The sequence below is a fragment of the Canis lupus genome, chromosome 20 (assembly GCF_048164855.1).
Source record: "Canis lupus baileyi chromosome 20, mCanLup2.hap1, whole genome shotgun sequence".
NCBI lineage: Eukaryota > Metazoa > Chordata > Mammalia > Carnivora > Canidae > Canis > Canis lupus.
In genome coordinates this window covers 4,458,676-4,471,084 of record NC_132857.1, presented here as the reverse complement: position 1 = coordinate 4,471,084, position 12,409 = coordinate 4,458,676, and the positions used below count along the sequence as shown (strand labels likewise).

Here is a 12,409-nt window from a genome sequence, read left to right as displayed (position 1 = left end):
GTTTTAGCTTTCACTTTCAAACAAGGCCAAGCTCACCCTTTCTCCTTGAAAAATGGGAAAATCGGGCCAGTTGAGAGTGGAGGTTTGTGGCTATAACACATAACAGCTGCCTGATGGGAAGGAAAGCCACTTTGGTAATATCCTGTTTACCTCCTCCCAGGAATGCTCCGCTGCCCATCGATACCCTCGCCACAATAGGGCGGAATGTAAGTTCATAAGAATTTGTGAATAATAACGTGGTCACAGAGCTTGAACTCTGGATGCTTTCACCGTAAATTAAATTGTGAGACGCTCTGGATAAAGTTTGTATTCACGTTGTCTGACTTATTAATAAGATACACAGTGGATCTGATTCCTAGGAAAGATGAGAATAAGGCAGATTTGGAAATTTTATAAAAAGGAACATGAAATGATAAATGTCATACATTGAAAATATGTACCACCTGCCAGCAAGGTTTTATCTTAAACTGGAACATAAAATAAATAAATGAATAAAAGTTTTAGTACGATGCCTTGTTTTCCAGCAAAAGTGTTTAAAACCCTGTTCTTTGTTTTTCTTTGACCATAGTTAGCTTGGCGACAGTGCTTGCAGTGTGGCTTTTGGTTTATTTATTTAATTTTTGTGTGGTCCAGTCCCTGCCCCCACCAACACACACACACAAAGGACCTGAACAATTGGTTACAGGTAGTTGTTGTAATCTCTCCCCCTGGAAGCTTTGAAGGTGCTTCCCGCAGCATCAAAGTGCTTCATTGCTCTGCGCATCTCTGCCCAACTTCAAAGCCTCACTGCGGGAATTCGGAGTGTAGTGTACCCTGTAGTTCTAAAGGACCTATTACTCTCTATTTATCGTGCAAATTTTTATGGAGATGCCCTGGTATCTTTCTTGACTCACTACTTAGTGTCATAGTAGTTCCCCTGGCTCTGATTAAGAACTGTCTGGGGGGAGGGGGGTGCCTGGCTGGCTCAGTGGGTGGGACCTGCCACTCCTGATCTCAGGCTTGTGAGTTCAAGCCCCACGTTAGGTGTAGAGATTGCTTAAAATAAAGTCTTGCCCAAAACAGAGCTGTCTAGGCAAATTATCTAAAGGAATAGGTTAGGGTCAGACTGCCTGAAACTAATCCGGCGGGCTGCTGTCCTTTCAACGTCTCTGATGCCGCACCCTGTTCAACTAACTATAAGTTCTTACCAGCCAGGTGGCCGGGGAGCTCTCCCTAAGGAGCCGAAAGGAAGCAGATCGCTTGATTTAAGTTGTGGCTAAAGAAAAAAAAAGTTTCATGTTTTATAAAAATTATCAGTAGAGGATCCTGAAAGGAACAGAAGTCCTGGGATACGAGAGCAAGTAGATGCTGTCGAGGAGAAGGACCAGGTGTCTGATAGAAGCGTCTGCAGTGATGGAAACGTTCGTAATTCTGTGCCATCCAACGTGGGGGCCCCTAGCTACACGTGGCTGCTGAGCACTTGAGATAATTCCAGAATGACTGAAGAGCTGAATTTTCAGTTTTGATTTTCATCAATTTTAAGTGTTCTAAAGGGTAAGTGTCTATATTTGTATTGAACAATGTAGTTCTAGGAACAAACGCTGCATGTTATGTGCATGAGTGGGAACTCTAGGACTTCGGGTGGAGGAAGGAGGAGAGTGGGAAGACAAACCATTGCCTACCTGCATCCTCCTGGGGAAAAAAAATCCTTTCGACCTGTCGACGTAATGGCTCCACCCAGGTAATAAGGAGATCCTAGCAATCAGACCTGAAAACGATAGTGTCATCATTTATCTTCATTAATCATTAGGGAACACGGCTGCCGGCCCGCACACAGGCTGGCACTTCCCGGCTCCCGCCTACTGATGGATGACATTTCAAGTAATCTGTGGTCGGCAACGGACAAGGGGGAAAGGTAATGGCATTGCCTCCTCATTTGCCAGCCCAAGCCGATAAGTGTCATTGTGCGTGGCTGTCACTTTTACACGTCAAGGCTGCCCAATACCAGGGAGGACACTCGCCCTTTCAGAGTGACATAAATCAGCAGCTGGTGCAACAGCAGAGAGGAGGCCTCGAGAGGCCACGGGAACTTCAGGCCTGTCCCCTTGTCTGATTTGGGGCCTTGACCTTGTGCCCTGGGGTGGTAAAAACTGGGGATCAGGAAACTTTTGCTGGGAACTCCAAGCCACATGGGTGATGCAGGTGGCCTCCCTGGGGGGGGGGGGGGGGGGGGCAGGACGGCCTTGTGTGCGTGGGTGGAGAAGGCCCCTGCTGGCCTGAGTCCTGGGGAAGCCCGTTCCAGCCCCTTCCTCCGCGATCGTCTTCTCGCCACGTTCTAATTAGAAAACACTGAAGACGCGCCGGAAAGGATGAAAGACTAGACATTAATACGTTTTTCTCCAAAACAGGAAAAAAGAACTTGTTAATTAAGCCACAATTCATCCTGCAAGGTTGGCTCTTTTTTTTTTTTTTTTTTTTGCTTTCCCACCTGGAGCAGCATCAGGGCGGCACCGAAAGGCTCGGCGGCTGCTGAAGGACTTTGTGGTCAAGGCAGATGGGCCTTTTCCGGCGTGCATTCTCTCATCCCACCCCGTGGCCAGCTGCGGCCGGGCTGCGGCAGAGGGCAGGTGGGCGGCGAGGGCGGGTGGCAGCCGGCGCTGCTCCCCGCGCTGTGCAGCAGGTGCAGGTAGGGGCGCGGGTGGGGCGCACCGAGGGTAGGTGGGCTGCGAGGGCAGGTGGGCCGCGAGGGCAGGTGGGCGGCGAGGGCAGGTGGCGGCCGGCGCTGCTCCCCGCGCTGTGCAGCAGGTGCAGGTAGGGGCGCGGGTGGGGCGCACCGAGGGTAGGTGGGCTGCGAGGGCAGGTGGGCCGCGAGGGCAGGTGGGCGGCGAGGGCAGGTGGCGGCCGGCGCTGCTCCCCGCGCTGTGCAGCAGGTGCAGGTAGGGGTGCGGGCGGAGCGCGCGGAGGGCAGGGCACCCCGGGGCGCAGGCCCCGCCCTCCATGCCCACCGGCCGCCGCGGCCCTTGTCTCCGCCTCCCCCGGCCCCTGTCCCGCTCCCCCTCGGCGGCCGCGGCTCCGGGCTCCATTGTTCCCTCGGGCCTCCCTGGGCCTCGGGCCTCCCTGGGCCGCGGCGGCGCCTAAGGACCGGCGGCTGCGGGCTGGGCGCTGCGGACGAGGACCCCCGAGGTCCGGGACCCCCGGCCCTGGAAGGAAGCGCCCACGGCCTTGGAAGGAGGCGGGGCAGCCCTTGTCGGCCTCGAGGCTCCCAGAGGCCCGCCGCCCCGTCCTGCGCCGCAGCCCCGGTGTCTGTGCCCGGCAGGAAGCCGCCGCCTGTGCACCTGTGCACCTGGGCACCTGCGGCCGCCCCCGCCCTGCCGGCCTACTGCTGCGCCGGGGTCCCGCAGGGGGCGGGTGCAGGTGCTGGGCCCAGCCCGGGGGCGGGGGGGGCTGGCGCCGCCTCAGGGGGGCAGGCCCGGCGCCGCGGGGGGGTGGGGGGGAGAAGGCCCGGCGCTGCCTGCGGGGGAGGCCCGGTGCCGCCTCGGGGGGGGAGCCCGGAGCCGCCTCAGGTGAGGTAGGCCCGGCGCCGCGTGGCAGGTAGGCCGCGGGCCCCTATGGCGGCGGCAAAGGGGCCGCGCCCGGCAGGCCCACCCGGGGAGGCCTGAGGCTTCGGCCGGCGCGGCGCGCGGAGGCGGGGGGCGAGCAGTCCCGCCGGCCGCGGCCCCAGGGCCGCTCCTCGTGTCCCCGCCTCGCGGTCCGCGGGGCTCTCGTCGCCGGGCGTCCTCGGCGCGGCCCGCCTGCTCGCGTGGGCCCGTGGGGTGGTGGCCGCTGCTCCCCGACCCTGGGCCTCCCTCCGTCCCTCCCGCTCCGGGCGACGCGGCCGAGCAGCAGGTGGCGGCGTCGGGGCCTCGGCGTTGGGGCCTCCGCCCGCCCGCCCGGCGCGGGCAGCTCCCGGGACCCCGTGACGCGGGCCCCGCGGCCTTGCGGGGCCGCCAGCGACGAAGAAGCCGACGGAGCAGGAGCAGGCGGACGTCCGAGGGCGTGGGCCGAGAATGGCCGGAGGGGCCCGGCTCCCGGAGGCTGCGGGTGGCGCCCTCGGCCGTTGCCCGCGGGGACGGAGAGACACGAGGGCGACCGACACGGGCAGAGCGCAGCCCTGGGTGACCGCGGGCCGCCGGGCGTTTCCACGGCTGCCCCACCCCGCGTGGACCCGCACCCAAGGCCGCTTCTCGGGTTTCTCCTCAGCGTGGAAACGCGTTTCGCGGGGGAGAGTGACGCGGCGGAAGCGGCGGAAGCGGCGGAAGCGGCGGCCGCGCGTGCTCACACCTACTTCAGTGAAAACCCAGGCCCGGCCCGGGAGGGGCCTTCGCGGACCACCGTGCCAGGAAGGAAATGTCGCTTCTCAGGGCCTAGGATCATCTTTTCATTAAAAAAAAAAAAATCTTTCCTGTGACGTTTAGAGCCCGGGCTGGGGCTTTACCCCATGAAGGGAAGCAGGAGTGTCCCGGGCCCCTTGCGGCGACCCGGCGCTTCCCAAGGACGCGTGACCCTGAGAGGAAGGCAGCGCGTCGACCCTCTCCACCAACACATGGAGCAGCCGAAGCACAAGGCGGTGAGCCAAGGTCGCCGAGGGAGCAGGCGACGCTCTGGCCCCGGGCTCCTCGCCCAAACCGGCTCCACCGCGGCTCTCGGCTCTCGCGGAAACGGCCGTCGAGCACTTCACTCCCAGGCCCGCCCGGCTAACCGGCTCCCCGGTCGGCGGGCAGCGCGCAAGCGTCCGTGTGCGAGCGGCCCTCGGCCGCCCCGGGCAGAGCCCCGAGCCCCGAGCCCCGAGCCCCGAGCCCCGAGCCCCGAGCAGGAGGGCGGGGGACGGAAACCCCAGCAGACGCGGCTGTCACGGTGACGGGCAAGGAACAGGCGAGCGACGCCCGGGAAGCTCCTTGCCGCCCGTCAGCCCGGCCGTCACACGTCGGGACCTCCAGCCCTAGCACAGGGCCCCCGGAACGTACCCTGGACTGGTGACAAAATGTGAAAATTGCACGTTAACGTTCACGTGTCGTGATAACGCGGATCATCGCGGATCGGTCCACCAACTGCTCGGGGTGACGGAACATTTTTATTTTATTTTGTTTTGTTTTATTTTATTTTATTTTATTATTTTATTTTATTTACTTATTTATTTTATTTTTGGAGGAACATTTTTATTTGAGACTTAACATTGGGACCCAGTTTCTTTTTACATATTGCCTACTCCAACACTTACCTTTACTCTTTCAGGGTTTCATTCAGCCTGGCTCGGCCACCCACTAGCTTTGCAGGGAAGAGCTTGAGGTAAAAGCTCTCCTCCCCAGTTTCCTCTGCTGCGATGAAGAGATCATGCCAATCTCAGAACTGGGTTTTTCTTTTTTTCTTTTTTTTTTTGCTAAGACTAAGTGACTTCATGTTTATGAAAGCACAACTCCCAGGACATAGAGAGTGCTTGGTATGGAAATGCTATTTCCTTCTTCCCCATCTTTGAATATATTCCTTGTAAAGTGTTTTTTTTTTTTTAATTTTTACTTATTTATGATAGTGAGAGAGAGAGAGAGAGGGGGGCAGAGATATAGGCAGAGGGAGAAGCAGGCTCCATGCACCGGGAGCCCAACATGGGATTCGATCCTGGGTCTCCAGGATCACGCCCTGGGCCAAAGGCAGGTGCCAAACCACTGCGCCACCCAGGGATCCCATGTAAAGTGTTTTAACTGTTGGGAGTTGTTTCCTACGTTGTGCATGCAATTCAGCCGGGTGCTTAAGGAATGCGTAATGATCCCTTTCAGATAAACGAAAAAAACTCCATTTCTGAGCTGTTAAGTGATTTGCTCAGAGTTGCACAGCAAACTGGTGCAGAATTGGAAGCCTGGCACCTACTCCTGTGATCGCCTACTCCTGTGATCACCTACTCCTATGATCTTTCCAGAAACTTTTGTCTCTTGCAGCCCTTGCCTCCACCTGAAGGAAAACAGCTGGTTTACAGTTCCACCCCACGCCAATTCCAGCTCTTTGCTGCCTCTTCCTGGCCCTCCCTGCACTGAAGCCCCAGCTCCAATCCCATCTTACTCCTCAGGAGCTTTCCTCTTCCTCCACCTGGGGCTGGATGGTCAGGGACTAACAATCTACATGGCACATGAGTGGAAACGAATTGGAAGAGAATGTTCTTTTAAATGAAAGGGTTGGATTAGACACCACCATACATATTATGTTGTTAAATATCTACAGCATGATAAAATCATCCCAAATGTCACCAATCCCTGGGGGACTTATTAATAATTAAGCATTTTTAGTTCACTTAGGAATGCAGATTCCATTTAACAAGAGAATGTACACTAAATATGTCCATTATATTGCAGCTTGCAACAGAGTATGTTAGAGATCGCAGCTGGGTTTCTCCAGGACAGATGACGAAGTTAATGCAAGGATCGGTCTTTTCTAAAGGCAGCGTGAGAGCCAAAAGTAGCATCCTGGATTGGTTTATAGGGTTTGTGTTTATTAGAAGTGTTTATTAGAATGACTAATAATGGAAGAGAGCCGACTTGGCAAGGGCTGGGGGAGAGCCAAGAGAAGCCCAGAGGAAATGGGATGGTCTCAAAGAATATAGGGCAAAGCAGAGACCCAAGGCCTCCAGTGGAGTGAACTATCTGCACCCCCCCGCCCCCGCTGTCACTGTTAAGGTTTTTAAGGACTGGAATAGGCTAAGAAGGTGTCCATCTATATGTTCCACTTAATGGGAAGGCCACTTACATTTTTATTTAGCTTTCTCCCAAAAGATATATGGCCCTGGTCCTACACACACACACACACACACACACACACACACACACACTTTTCTTTCAAAAGCACTATTCTTTATTTGCTTTGTTTTGTTTTTAAAGATACCCGATTCTCTCTCTCTCTCTCTCTCTTTTTTTTTTCTTCTCTATTTCCTGGGCAAAGTCAGAATACTGAATATCTTGAAGGAAAAAAAGGGAAGCTTGAAAACTGGTTGCCAATCTTCTTTGTGTCTTTCAGAGATTAACTGTTTTTTTTTTCCCTAGTCCCACCAAAAAAGGTCCCTTTTGAAGATGATCAAGGGGGAGAGGGAGAGAGACAGAGAGAGAATGAGAAAGAGAGGTGAAATCTGGGGAAATTGGTTCATCCAGTCTTTAGTCCTGGGGCTTTTCTAACTAGCTTTGCAATGTGTGATCTTTTGGGCATGTTATTTAAACTTTTTCTCTAGGCCCCTTTCCCTACCAACAGAAGTTTCCATGATCTAGAAAACCCCGCTAAGCCTTAATGTACCAGAAATCCAGGCTTGAAGCAGGAAGGAGCCTTCCTCTCAATGGTGCCTGAAGAATTTTGCAACCTTTTAGCAGAAAAAGACTGTGGTGGATATGTTTTTCCACTTCCTTGTTTCCTGTATTGAACTACATGCAAATCGAGCTGCTTCTTTACACCCTCACTGAAAGCACCTGCCAACCTAATAAAAGAGCCATAAATGTAGTTGTAAGGGCCCCAACAAAGCAGGATCCTCTCCTGACCAGGGAGGTCAGTGGGACAGGCTGCCACCAGGAAGGAGAAACCACAGGGAAGATTGTTGGCATGTCTATTGTCACCAACCTGGGTGCCAAAGGACTCGGCAAAGTGGAGAAGCAGCAGGACTTAATATGGAGAGTGGACTTGGCCTGCCTTACGGCCTCTTCACTTTCATCCTGAAGTTATTAAGGTTCAAAGTGCAGCCAGAACTGCCTCCAGGGGACTTCTGGTCTGAAAAAGGTGTGTGTGTGTGTGTGTGTGTGCGTGTGTGTCTACAGGAATCACTCCCCAAGCGTTCTCTAAAACCACTCCTTCCTGGGGTGGGGTACAGGGTCCAGACAAGGGCACTGTTGAGTAGAGATTCCCACCCTACTCTCTGGAAAGAAAGGACACGGAGACAGAGGAATGTGAGCAGGAACGGGGGAGAGAGCCCAGAGGGCACAGGGAGCTATTTATCACCGAGCAAGCAGCCTTGGGAGACGCAGGGGAGGAGGGGCTGAGTTTCAAAACAAGTCGTGGACTTTGAGACTGTAAAAATGGTGGAGAAAAGATGACTTCAAGTCAAATAGATGAATAAATTCAGTTACCCTGGATGGTTTTCTTTTGCCACTAGTTTTCTCCTACTAATAACCAGCTCGTCCCAAATGCCAATGGCGTATACTCTATTTCACCATTTATAGAAGCAGATGGTAAGGTTTCTCACTTTGCCTTCACACACACACACACACACACACACACATCCCATCACCACGGCCCTGACAGTCCAAGGAATTACTTTGCTCTCTCTCTTTAAACGTCTAGAAAGCACTTTGGGTATTGTCAAGGCTAATCAATCAGAATTATGCTTATAACTAAGGGGATCTCATGACCATGGTTCATAAGTTGCTTCAGACAGGGACGGAAGGGTCATATCCAATGGGGCATGGCCTCGCCCTTCAGCAGATGAAAAAATACATGTGTACGTGTGTGTGTGTAGCGGGGGTTGTTACTTGGTTCAGCTGCTGTTAATTGCCCAGTCTTTTGGCTCCTGGCAAAGAAAAGCATGTTTAAAATTTCTAGGGCTCTAAGCATAATCACAGATTTTCCAAGTTTATAGGGAACCTAATGAATTCACTGCACACTGATTAAATTGTGGCCCCGAGAAGTTAGCCAAATTAAGGACGGGTCACCCAGCAGGTTAGCCACAGGTCCAGAGAAGCAACATGGGCCTCTAGGCTCCTTGTCCTGTGCTCTTTCTACGCAGGGCAGATTCTAGGAGATCCGTTTGACGGAATTTCCTTTCCACTTTGTAGCCATATAATGGGTTTATTATGCAAAGTCTTCACCAGTCCAACTCTCCCCACCTGCACCTTCGCAAGGCCACACATCTGCATAGGGACGGGGCGGGAGCACTCTGCTCCCACAGGACACTTGTTCTTTTTCATTAAGCCCTTTTTCTTTGTCCTGAGGTCAATTTCTCTTTTCCTGGCCTCGATGTCTTTTTCACCTCGGTCTACTCACATATATTAGTTTGTATACCAACACTTACATACGGTACCTGTAAGTTACGGGATACCTACTAGAGCTGAGTGCAAGCCATAGTACCTAAAAAGTCATCTAAGACTGTGTAGCCTTTCTTATGTTCTCCCTTTGTGATCATGTGAAGGGTGGGACCTTTGAATCCCATCAGTATCAAAGCTCTCCTCAAAGCTCTCCTTCACGAGGCGAGCTTACGTGACTTGCCCAAGAACAGGAGGCAGAGCTGAGAATAAAACAGTCCCCACAGAGTCACTGGCTTTTCTTCTTTCTCTCGGGCCACCAGACCGACCTGCCAAAATCGCATTCTACATCCTCGCTTCGCTCCTGTCCAACCCCTGGCAGAGATACTCACGGGCAACAAGTGGACATGACGTGAACACAGACAGGATGTGGAGAGGACAGAGTGAGGCCGGAACAACGCAGTCTGCACTGTTCAACACATTAGCCCCAAGCCATAACTAGATAGTATAATTAAGATTGAGTGAAATTAGGGGCACCTGAGTGGCTCAGTGGGCTTTTGGTTCAGGTCCTGATCCCAGGGTTCTGGAATCGAGCCTGCATCGGCCTCACTGCTCCTCAGGGAGCCTGCTTCTCCCTTTCCTCCCTGCTTGTGTTCTCTCTCCATACCTCTGTCACTATCTTTGTTGCTCTCTCTCAAATAAATAAAATCTTTAAAAAAATTAAATTGAGTCAAAAATTTCGTTCTGCAGTTGCACTGGCCACCCTTCCAAGTGCTGAATAGCCACAAGTGCCTAGTGGCTATGATATGGGAAACTTCTATCGGACAGCTCTGCTAGACCCTAGGCCATCAGGGACTAATAAATAATAATAACTACAATTCATTGAGCGCCAACAGTATACGAGGCATGATAGTTGGTGTTTTATGCCTATTTTATTAATCTCCAGAAAATCCATGAAGTACTATCATTTGCATCTGAGACAGGAAAGAACTGGTACTAAACATTCTTAATCATTTGCCCTTCATGCTCAGTAGTAACTGGCAGAATTAGAACATAGACCAGTTAATGTCAAGCTGGAACATGAACTCCAGTTTCCTATGGTGAGCCTTATAGACTGATCATACAGCTGACATTTATTGAGCACCTACTACTATGTGCCAGGCATTGTTCTCATAAGTAACATACATAAAAGGCCGGGACTAACCTACGGCTTGCAATTCCAATCTCTGTTTGCAGGGCCAGTTGCTCTTTCTAGATGGCCTCTCTCCTGCAGCCAGCTGTCAGATGCCTCTGCTTGGAAGATTCAGCTCCATTTCACCTTAGAGTTGGACAGCAAGGTCTGTTGCTTTCTTGGCCAAGCCGTCATCACTAGAAGTCATCACGAAAGTCATGCTTGAGCAGATTTTGAAAGGAGTCCTTTGGCCTCCTTGGAGGGGTCCCACCTCAACTCACCAAGAGCATGCTGTTGACATTCCTTTTTTGACATTCGGTTGGCCCAGGAAAGACACCTTCAATCCTGGTGAGGTGGTTGCATTTCAGGCACTTTGGTGAACCTCTTATCCTTTAATATGAAGCAGGTCTAGTAGGCAACCCTCAGGAGCTGGCTCAAGAAGCTGGCCGTGATATTTGTGGCACTTGTCTGTAGATGTCTTTTAGTCTGGTCTAGAACTAAGTGCTACATGGACACCGTACTCCACCTGCCCAGCCTCATTAAGATAGCTTGAAATTTTTTTTTGGCTTATTTTTCTATTTCTTTGATACTTTTAGAGCATTACTGCCATCTGAGAAGCAATATCCAATGGAGGTTTTCTCTTTTATGGGTGAAATTCTTGTGACTACCAACGGGGCTTCATTGCATGAGTTAGCATTTAATCTTGGTCAGCTTGTTGACTTTTCACACTCTTAGCAGTATTATAATTCTGCGATATGGTCCAAAATCCTCTGAAGATGGTTTCAAGGGGGGTACCTCAGCGGCCACCATATCACTTCATAAATGGCTTTCAGAGGGAGTAGCCTGTGAGTTGTCAAGTTGGAAGTACCTCCCTAAGACCTTGAAACTTAGGTTTCTTGATGTACCCTTGAACAAACACTCCACCCGGGCTCAAACTATTAGTGGTGTAGACTGGCGGTGGGGAATATCTTCAAATAGATCTTCCATATATTTATGGAATCCCATTGAGTTTCTGTAGTCAGATCAATAACAGGCCACGTGTAAGTCAACTCACATTATCAAAGACTTTTGTAAAATTGGTGGATACGTGCACTTCCTCTACATGATGTACCACAAACACCACAGGAAAGTCACTCCCACCTCACCACTACAGCCCAAACACACAGCTGTCTTTCAAGGGTACAACTGACTTTATTGTGCAATCGTTGGTTTGCTAAGATACTGACATGAATTTTGCTACAATAGAAAAGTGTGGGGAGTTCACAAGTGCGGTCTTATTATTCTCATATTTTTTTTCTTCTAGAAAAGAACGATGAACTTGAAATCCTGCTGTATGTCCTTGGCACTCCACATAATAAAGAAAGGTAAATAGAGCTATCTAAGTAGCTTCTTGCACTTCAACTTGAAAATTTCCTCAGGTGCAGGCCCGTGACTACAATTCATGATTCCAGTTCCAGCTTCCTAGTTGGAACAAATTCATATTTTTAACCTAAACTGGCATGGCTACTCCAAGACATAGTACATTCTCTCTTGTGGAGAGACTCAAAAGCATGAGGTGATTGGCTATTTAGAGGGAGTATTGTGAAGGGGATTTAGAAACTGGTCCGGTGGCCAGACTAAATTACCCAATCAAAACCTGACAGGCTATGATTTAGCATGTTCTCTAGTCTGCAAATTTCTATATCCAGAATGCTCTACTCTTTAAACACATCAGACTTTTTTCTTCTCAGGGTCTTTGCCCACACTGTGTGTGTGTGTGTGTGTGTGTGTGTGTGTGTGTGTGTGTGTTTTCCTGGAATAGCAGCACATGGCTAGAGTGAGTGTGTGGTACAATTTATTGTTCAGATGTTGATTTAAGTGTTTTCTTCTCAGAAAAGTCATTATTAATCCTTCATCTGTGCAGGCACACCATGTTATTCTCCATCTTTGAGTCCATCTAAATTTTCCCCCAGAACGTACGCAGTTGTGAGTGTACCTAGCATTGTCTGTGGGTTGACTGCTTGGTAGACTCTAAGGAGAAATCCAGGTCTGTTGTATTCATTAACATATACCTGGGCTTAGTGTATAATAGACATTTAAGCAATTGTTACACATTTAAGCAAATGTGTGACTGAATGAATAAATATTAAAAGCAGATTAAAATTATTTCTAGAATCTAAGCCGCAGAATTTTTTGAGCTAGCAGACCTGCTTAGAGACACTCTATCATTTGTCAGTGAGACATAAATACCCTCAGTTTC

General features: G+C 51.0%; 2 protein-coding genes across 7 annotated transcripts in view; one reads left to right on the top strand and one right to left on the bottom strand.

Annotated features, from left to right (window-relative positions):
* Positions 1 to 12,409, bottom strand: part of LOC140611630 (uncharacterized) — a 131,635-nt gene that overhangs the window by 6,218 nt on the left and 113,008 nt on the right. For 3 of the 6 annotated variants that reach the window (XM_072788306.1, XM_072788307.1, XM_072788305.1), the window contains exon 17: positions 1,662 to 1,747. The gene's annotated coding sequence lies outside the window, so the exon portion shown is untranslated. Of the gene's footprint in view, positions 1 to 150; positions 356 to 1,661; positions 1,748 to 9,911; positions 11,632 to 12,409 lie in introns of those variants that run through there. The other 3 variants (XM_072788309.1, XM_072788308.1, XR_012012726.1) reach the window with 2 other exon arrangements.
* Positions 3,588 to 10,215, top strand: LOC140611576 (uncharacterized). The gene is made up of 4 exons (XM_072788232.1): positions 3,588 to 3,614; positions 3,701 to 4,585; positions 6,360 to 6,487; positions 9,323 to 10,215. The coding sequence occupies exons 1-2, from the start codon at positions 3,588 to 3,590 to the stop codon at positions 4,424 to 4,426; spliced, it is 753 nt and encodes a 250-aa protein (XP_072644333.1). The 3' UTR covers positions 4,427 to 4,585; positions 6,360 to 6,487; positions 9,323 to 10,215.

Bases quoted from the DNA above. Each gene is read 5' to 3' on its own strand.
- LOC140611576 (XM_072788232.1), top strand. From the start codon at position 3,588: ATGGCGGCGGCAAAGGGGCCGCGCCCG. The intron at 3,615-3,700 runs GCAGGCCCACCC...CCGCGGCCCCAG, and splicing joins CGGCAAAGGGGCCGCGCCCG to GGCCGCTCCTCGTGTCCCCG.